This window comes from Coregonus clupeaformis, unplaced genomic scaffold (genome assembly GCF_020615455.1).
Source record: "Coregonus clupeaformis isolate EN_2021a unplaced genomic scaffold, ASM2061545v1 scaf0063, whole genome shotgun sequence".
Lineage (NCBI taxonomy): Eukaryota > Metazoa > Chordata > Actinopteri > Salmoniformes > Salmonidae > Coregonus > Coregonus clupeaformis.
Window position 1 is genome coordinate 785001 of NW_025533518.1, and position 8919 is coordinate 793919.

At 49.2% G+C, this 8919-nt stretch overlaps 1 protein-coding gene across 1 annotated transcript in view; it reads left to right on the forward strand.

The window, feature by feature from the left end:
* LOC121580080 (HEAT repeat-containing protein 6) overlaps positions 1-6533 on the forward strand; it is a 116745-nt gene extending 110212 nt beyond the window's left edge. Inside the window, exons 18-21 of the mRNA XM_045212904.1 lie at positions 737-833; positions 2991-3195; positions 3298-3700; positions 6095-6533. Coding sequence (XP_045068839.1) covers positions 737-833; positions 2991-3195; positions 3298-3700; positions 6095-6533 — 1144 coding nt within the window. The remainder of the gene's footprint in view (positions 1-736; positions 834-2990; positions 3196-3297; positions 3701-6094) is intronic.
* The last annotated feature ends 2386 nt before the right edge of the window (positions 6534-8919 follow it).

The window sequence follows — 8919 nt, forward strand, 5'->3', positions numbered from 1 at the left end:
TCTCCCCTCCTCCTCTCCCTCCCTCTCCTTTCTCCCCTCCTCCTCTCCCTCCCTCTCCTTTCTCCCCTCCTCCCTCTCTCCCTCCCTCTCCTTTCTCCCCTCCTCCCTCTCTCCCTCCCTCTCCTTTCTCCCCTCCTCCTCTCTCTCCCTCTCCTTTCTCCCCCCCTCCTTTCTCCCCCCCTCCTCCCTCTCTCTCTCCCTCCCTCTCCTTTCTCCCCCCCTCCCTCCCTCTCTCCCTCCCTCTCCTTTCTCCCCCCCTCCTCCCTCCCTCTCTCCCTCCCTCTCCTTTCTCCCCCTCTCCTCCCTCCCTCTCTCCCTCCCTCTCCTTTCTCCCCCCTCTCCATCTCTCCCTCCCTCTCCTTTCTCCCCTCCTCCCTCTCTCCCTCCCTCTCCTTTCTCCCCTCCTCCCTCTCTCCCTCCCTCTCCTTTCTCCCCTCCTCCTCTCCCTCCCTCTCCTTTCTCCCCTCCTCCTCTCCCTCCCTCTCCTTTCTCCCCTCCTCCCTCTCTCCTCCCTCTCCTTTCTCCCCTCCTCCCTCTCTCCCTCCCTCTCCTTTCTCCCTCCTCCTCTCTCTCCCTCTCCTTTCTCCCTCTCTCCCCCCTCCTCCTCTCCCTCTCCTTTCTCCCCCTCCTCCTCTCCCTCCCTCTCCTTTCTCCCCCCCTCCTCCTCTCCCTCCCTCTCCTTTCTCCCCCCTCCTCCTCTCCCTCCCTCTCCTTTCTCCCCCCCTCCTCCTCTCAGGGAATGTGTAGGGGAGGTTTTCCAGGAGGAACTGTCTGACATGTTGGTCCTCCAGATGCTTCAGTCGGCCACCAAGGCTTCTATTGACAAGGACAGGGTGAGAACATACACCACTATACAGAGAAGGACAGGGTGAGAACACACACCACTATACAGAGAAGGACAGGGTGAGAACACACACCACTATACAGAGAAGGACAGGGTGAGAACACACACCACTATACAGAGAAGGACAGGGTGAGTACACACACCACTATACAGAGAAGGACAGGGTGAGAACATACACCACTATACAGAGAAGGACAGGGTGAGAACACACACCACTATACAGAGAAGGACAGGGTGAGAACACACACCACTATACAGAGAAGGACAGGGTGAGAACACACACCACTATACAGAGAAGGACAGGGTGAGAACATACACCACTATACAGAGAAGGACAGGGTGAGAACACACACCACTATACAGAGAAGGACAGGGTGAGAACATACACCACTATACAGAGAAGGACAGGGTGAGAACATACACCACTATACAGAGAAGGACAGGGTGAGAACATACACCACTATACAGAGAAGGACAGGGTGAGAACATACACCACTATACAGAGAAGGACAGGGTGAGAACATACACCACTATACAGAGAAGGACAGGGTGAGAACATACACCACTATACAGAGAAGGACAGGGTGAGTATTCAAAAAGTATTCAGACCCCTTCCCTTTTTCCACATTTTGTTACGTTACAGCCTTATTCTAAAATGGATTAAATAAAACATTTCCCTCATCAATCTACACACAATACCCCATAATGACAAAGCGGAAACAGGTTATTAAAAATATAAAACAGATACCTTATTGACATAAGTATTCAGACCCTTTGCTATGAGACTCTAAATTGAGCTCAGGTGCATCCTGTTTCCACTGATCATCCTTGAGATGTTTCTACAACTTGATTGGAGTCCACCTGTGGTAAATTCAGTTGATTGGACATGATTTGGAAAGACACACACCTGTCTATATAAGGTCCCACAGTTGACAGTGCATGTCAGAGCAAAAATCAAGCGATGAGGTCGAAGGAATTGTCCGTAGAGCTCCAAGACAGGATTATGTCGAGGCACAGATCTGGGGAAGGGTACCAAAACATTTCTGCAGCATTGAAGGTCCCCAAGAACACAGTGGCCTCATCATTCTTAAATGGAAGCAGTTTGGAACCACCAAGACTCTTCCTAGAGCTGGCTGCCCGGCCAAACTGAGCAATCGGGGGAGAAGGGCCTTGGTCAGGGAGGTGACCAAGAACCCGATGGTCACTCTGACAGAGCTCCAGAGTTCCTCTGTGGAGATGGGAGAACCTTCCAGAAGGACAACCATCTCTGCAGCACTCCACCAATCAGGCCTTTATGGTAGAGTGGCCAGACCGAAGCCACTCCTCAGTAAAAGGCACATGACAGCCCCCTTGGAGTTTGCCAAAATGCACCTATAAGACTCTCAGACCATGAGAAACAAGATTCTCTGGTCTGATGAAACCAAGATTGAACTCTTTAGCCTGAATGCCAAGTGTCACGTCTGGAGGAAACCTGGCACCATCCCTACGGTGAAGCATGGTGGTGGCAGCATCATGCTGTGGGGATGTTTTTCAGCGGCATGAACTGGGAGACTAGTCAGGATCGAGGGAAAGATGAACGGAGCAAAGTACAGAGAGATCCTTGATGAAAACCTGCTCCAGAGCGCTCAGGACCTCAGACTGGGGTGAAGGTTCACCTTCCAACAGGACAACGACCCTAAGCACACAGCAAAGACAACGCAGGAGTGGCTTCGGGACAAGTCTCTGAATGTCCTTGAGTGGCCCAGCCAGAGCCCGGACTTGAACCCGATCGAACATCTCTGGAGAGACCTGAAAAATCTCTCTCTCTCTCTCTCTCTCTCTCTCGCTCTCTCTCTCTCGCTCTCCCTCCCTCTCTCTCGCGCTCTCTCTCTCCCTCTCTCTCTCTCTCTCTCTCTCTCTCTCTCTCTCTCTCTCTCTCTCGCTCTCTCTCCCGCTCTCTCTCCCGCTCTCTCTCTCTCTCTCTCTCTCTCTCTCTCTCTCTCTCTCTCTCTCCCTCTCTCTCTCTCTCTCTGTCTCTCTCTTTCTCTTTCTCTCTCCCTCTCTCTGTCTCTCTCTTTCTCTCTCTCTCTCTTTCTCTCTCTCTTTCTCTCTCCCTCTCTCTGTCTCTCTCTTTCTCTCTCTCTCTCTCTTTCTCCCATCTCTCCAGGTGAAGAGTAATGCGGTGCGTGCGTTGGGGAACCTGCTCCACTTCCTGTCTGTCAGTCAGCTGACCCGGCCGGGGTTCCAGCGCCCCCTGGAGGAGGCGGTCAGCGCACTGGTCACCACGGTCCAATCAGAAGCCACGATGAAGGTCCGCTGGAATGCCTGCTACGCCCTGGGCAACGCCTTCAGGAACCCTGCCCTGCCCCTCGGTAAACACTGCTTTGACCCTAGTTCACACATACTTTCTGTTTTTGGCCTCCAGACCTTCACTCATTCGCTCTCTCTTTCCCTTTGTCTGTCACTCTCTCCAGATTCTGCTTCCTGGTCCGGCGATGCGTTTTCCGCCCTCTGCTGTGTTGTCACTTCCTGTCAGAACTTCAAGGTGCGCATCAAGTCTGCTGCTGCCCTCTCCGTCCCCGCCTGCCGTCATTGCTACGGTGATGCGGAGCGGTTCGGGCGTGTTTGGCGCTCACTGGCCGCGGCGTTGGAACACAGCGAGGAGACGCAGGACTTCCTGGAGTACCGCTACTGCTCCTCTCTCCGACACACACTCACACACGCCCTCACACACCTGCTACGACTCAGCCAATCACAGGACATGCCCGCCCTGGGGGTGTCGCTCGTCATGGAGAAGGGGAGGGGCTTCAAGGAACACCTGGTGAAATACCTGAGAGGGGAAGGAGGGACGGAGGGAGGGAGAGGAGGAGGGACGGAGGGAGGGAGAGGAGGAGGGACGGAGGGAGGGAGAGGAGGAGGGACGGAGGGAGGGATGGAGGGGGTGAGAGAGAGAGAGGGGGAGGAGAGGGTGAGGACTCTGGGAGAGACGCTGGAGAGACTGAGGGGTCTGTGTGTAGGGAGGGAGGGAGGAGAAGAGGAGAGGAGTGCGGCGGTGGTGGTGGCCTTTCTGGAGGACGTTCTGAGGAGCTGTGAGAAGCTGAAGGTCACACCCTCAGATTCACCCCTGACCTCTGACCCCACACTGTAGCCCAACTTCGTTTCTCTCATTCCCCTTCATGAATTTAGGATTTGCAGGATGGACAAGAGGGGGAGTTTCCACAATATTCCACAACAGTCCCTTAAGTGAACGAGTGAAAACTTCAGGAAGGAGAGGGGTAACAGAATGGGACTTGGAGAGGAAGGAGAGGGGTAACAGAATGGGACTTGGAGAGGGGTAACAGAATGGGACTTGGAGAGGAAGGAGAGGGGTAACAGAATGGGACTTGGAGAGGAAGGAGAGGGGTAACAGAATGGGACTTGGAGAGGAAGGAGAGGGGTAACAGAATGGGACTTGGAGAGGAAGGAGAGGGGTAACAGAATGGGACTTGGAGAGGGGTAACAGAATGGGACTTGGAGAGGAAGGAGAGGGGTAACAGAATGGGACTTGGAGAGGAAGGAGAGGGGTAACAGAATGGGACTTGGAGAGGAAGGAGAGGGGGTAACAGAATGGGACTTGGAGAGGAAGAATGGGACTTGGAGAGGAAGGAGAGGGGTAACAGAATGGGACTTGGAGAGGAAGGAGAGGGGTAACAGAATGGGACTTGGAGAGGGGTAACAGAATGGGACTTGGAGAGGAAGGAGAGGGGTAACAGAATGGGACTTGGAGAGGAAGGAGAGGGGTAACAGAATGGGACTTGGAGAGGAAGGAGAGGGGTAACAGAATGGGACTTGGAGAGGAAGAATGGGACTTGGAGAGGAAGGAGAGGGGTAACAGAATGGGACTTGGAGAGGAAGAATGGGACTTGGAGAGGAAGGAGAGGGGTAACAGAATGGGACTTGGAGAGGAGGACCGTTTCTGTGTTCAGGTCTAGAGAGTTGTCGACTGTGGAACGGCCAACTGTCACCTTTCCCAGTGTTTTATTCAGCTTAGAAAGTTATAAATCAATGATTCCTGATGTTGTTAAAGCCTTACTGCTATTATTAGTATTACTGTTGTTATTACAGTACTGCTATTATAGAATTACAGCGCTATTATTACTGTTATAATATTACAATACTATTATTACTGTTATAATATTACAATACTATTGCTGTAGAAGTTCTGTCGTAGCCGGCCGCGACCGGGAGACCCATGGGGCGGCGCACAATTGGCCCAGCGTCGTCCAGGGTAGGGGAGGGAATGGCCGGCAGGGATGTAGCTCAGTTGGTAGAGCATGGCGTTTGCAACGCCAGGGTTGTGGGTTCGATTCCAATGGGGGGCCAGTATAAAAAATTTAAAAAATGATGTATGCACTCACTAACTGTAAGTGGCTCTGGATAAGAGCGTCTGCTAAATGACTAAAATGTAAATGTAAGTTGATTACAAAACTATTATTAGTTATATGATTACCGTATTGTTATTTCTACTGTGTGTTTATCATTAAACTAGGCTAGCGTCCGCTGGTCCAATGTTCCTTATCTCGCGTCCCAGTGTTATTGATGGTCAGATGACCTAATGAACCCTGTGGCTCTGTCTGTGTGACTTCTGATGTAACTTACTCTGAACCGGCTTAGAAAATTATGCCGAGAAAATGATTACACAAATCGACATGGGATTAACATGAAATCTGCCATTGCAACAAAATAAACCAAGAGCCACTTGTGGAAAATCCTACAATTATTAAGATTAGAATCTGAGAAGAGCACATGATGTAATCCAACATCTGGTATGGTAAATGGTACAGAGAAATGAGTTTCAGCAGATACGTTAATAACCACATTTATTGTAAAAATATATATTTTTTACATCTGCATTTAGCGATAGTGAATTAGCGATAGTAATTTCTATATACTTCAAGGTATATTATCAAAAACGCTTAAGCTGATTGGATAGACAAGATCTGACATACACTGACTGTACAAAACATTAGGAACACCTTCCTAATATTGAGTTGCTCCCCCTTTTGCCCTCAGAACAGCCTCAACTCGTCGGGGCATGGACTCTACAAGGTGTTGAAAGCGTTCCACAGGGATGCTGGCCCATGTTGACTCCAATGCTTCCCACAGTTGTGTCAAGTTGGCTGGATGTCCTTTGGGTGGTGGACCATTCTCAATACACACGGAAAGCTGTTGAGCTTGAAAAACCCAGCAGCATTGCAGTCTCTTAACTGTTTCAGATGGGAGGTCCCAGAGAGATCAGGTCCAGGAGTTTCTAACTGGATCAGATGGGAGGTCCCAGAGAGATCAGGTCCAGGAGTTTCTAACTGGATCAGATGGGAGGTCCCAGAGAGATCAGGTCCAGGAGTTTCTAACTGGATCAGATGGGAGGTCCCAGAGAGATCAGGTCCAGGAGTTTCTAACTGGATCAGATGGGAGGTCCCAGAGAGATCAGGTCCAGGAGTTTCTAACTGGATCAGATGGGAGGTCCCAGAGAGATCAGGTCCAGGAGTTTCTAACTGGATCCGATGGGAGGTCCCAGAGAGATCAGGTCCAGGAGTTTCTAACTGGATCAGATGGGAGGTCCCAGAGAGATCAGGTCCAGGAGTTTCTAACTGGATCAGATGGGAGGTCCCAGAGAGATCAGGTCCAGGAGTTTCTAACTGGATCAGATGGGAGGTACCAGTGGAGTTGACTCCGTACGTCTCCAAGTTGAACATCTCACTGGCTCCCAACCATTAGACTACCCATTAGACTACCCATTAGACTACCCATGAGTCTAACTATTAGACTACCCATTAGACTACCCATTAGACTACCCATTAGACTACCCATGAGTCTAACTATTAGACTACCCATTAGACTACCCATTAGACTACCCATTAGACTACCCATGAGTCTAACTATTAGACTACCCATTAGACTACCCATTAGACTACCCATTAGACTACCCATGAGTCTACCCATGAGTCTAACTATTAGATGGAAGAGAGATGTTTTTTTATTTAACCTTAATTTTAACAGGGAAGACATATTGAGACCTAAGTCTATTTTTCAAATGCGCCCTGTATAATACAACATAAATATACACATTAAACCCCAAATATCGCTGCACAGCTATATTCAGCTCTCTCCAGAGATGTTTGATCGGGTTCAAGTCCGGGCTCTGGCTGGGCCACTCAAGGACATTCAGAGACTTGTCCCGAAGCCAGTCCTACGTTGTCTTGGCTCTGTGATTAGGGTCGTTGTCCTTTTGAAAGGTGAACCGTCGCCCCAGTCTGAGGTCCTGAGCGCTCTGGAGCAGGTTTTCATCAAGGATCTCTCTGTACTTTGCTCCGTTCATCTTTCCCTCGATCCTGACTAGTCTCCCAGTTCCTGCAGCTGAAAAACATCCCCACAGCATGATGCTGCCACCACCATGCTTCACCGTAGGGATGGTGCCAGGTTTCCTCCAGACGTGACGCTTGGCATTCAGGCCAAAGAGTTCAATCTTGGTTTCATCAGACCAGAGAATCTTGTTTATCATGGTCTGAGAGTCCTTTAGGTGACTTTTGGCAAACTCCAAGCGGGCTGTCATGTGCCTTTTACTGAGGAGTGGCTTCCGTCTGGCCACTCTACCATAAAGGCCTGATTGGTGGAGTGCTGCAGAGATGGTTGTCCTTCTGGAAGGTTCTCCCATCGCCATAGAGGAACTCTGGAGCTGTCAGAGTGACCATCAGGTTCTTTGTCAACCACCTGACCAAGGCCCTTCACCCCCGATTGCTCAGTTTGGCCGGGCGGCCAGCTCTAGGAAGAGTCTTGGTGGTTCCAAACTTCTTCCATTTAAGAATGATGGAGGCCACTGTGTTCTAGGGGACCTTCAATGCTGCAGAAATGTTTTGGTACCCCTCCCCAGATCTGTGCCTCAACACAATCCTGTCTCGGAGCTCTACGGACAATTCCTTCGACCTCATGGCTTGGTTTTTGCTCTGACATGCACTGTCAATTGTGGGACCTTATGTAGACAGGTGTGTGCCTTTCCAAGTCATGTCCAATCAATTGAATTGACCACAGGTGGACTCCAATCAAGTTGTAGAAACATCTCAAGGATGATCACTGGAAACAGGATGCACCTGACCTCAATTTCGAGTCTCATAGTAAAGGGTCTGAATACTTTTGTAAATAAGGTATTGTATTTTTTTTTAACCATTTTTGCTTTTTCATTATGGAGTATTGTGTGTAGATTGATGAGGATTTTTATTTATTTAATCATTTTTAGAATAAGGCTGTAACGTAACAAAATGTGGTCAAGGGGTCTGAATACTTTCCGAATGCTCTGTAATTATGAGTTGTATTTCCAATGGTGTTTGTTCTTCACTGGTTGCCCTTTTCTTGTGGCAACAGGTCACAAATCTTGCTGCTGTGATGGCACACTGTGGTATTTCACCCAATAGATATGGGAGTTTATCACAATTGGATTTGTTTTAGAATTCTTTGTGGATCTCTGTAATCTGAGGGAAATATGTGTCTCTAATATGGTCATACATTTGGCAGGAGGTTAGGAAGTGCAGCTCAGTTTCCACCTCATTTTGTGGGCAGTGTTCTCTTGAGAGCCAGGTCTGCCTACGGCAGCCTTTCTCAATAGCAAGGCTATGTTCACCGAGTCTGTACATAGTCAAAGCTTTCCTTAATTTTGGGTCAGTCACAGTGGTCAGGTATTCTGCCACTGTGTACTCTATGTTTAGGGCCAAATATCATTCTAGTTTGCTCTGTGTTTTTGTTAATTCTTTCCAATGTGTCAAGTAATTATCTTTTAGTTTTCACTTGATTTGGTTGGGTCTAATTGTGTTGCAGTCCTGGGTCTCTGTTTGTGTTTGTGAACAGAGCCCCAGGACCAGCTTGCTTAGGGGGCTCTTCTCCAGGTTCTTCTCTCTGTAGGTGATGGCTTTGTTATGGAAGGTTTGGGAATCGCTTCCTTTTAGGTGGTTGTAGAATTTAACAGCTCTTTTTTTGGCTTTTGATAATTAGCGGGGATCAGCCTAATTCTACTCTGCATGCATTATTCGGTGATTTACATTGTACACAGAGGATATTTTTGCTGA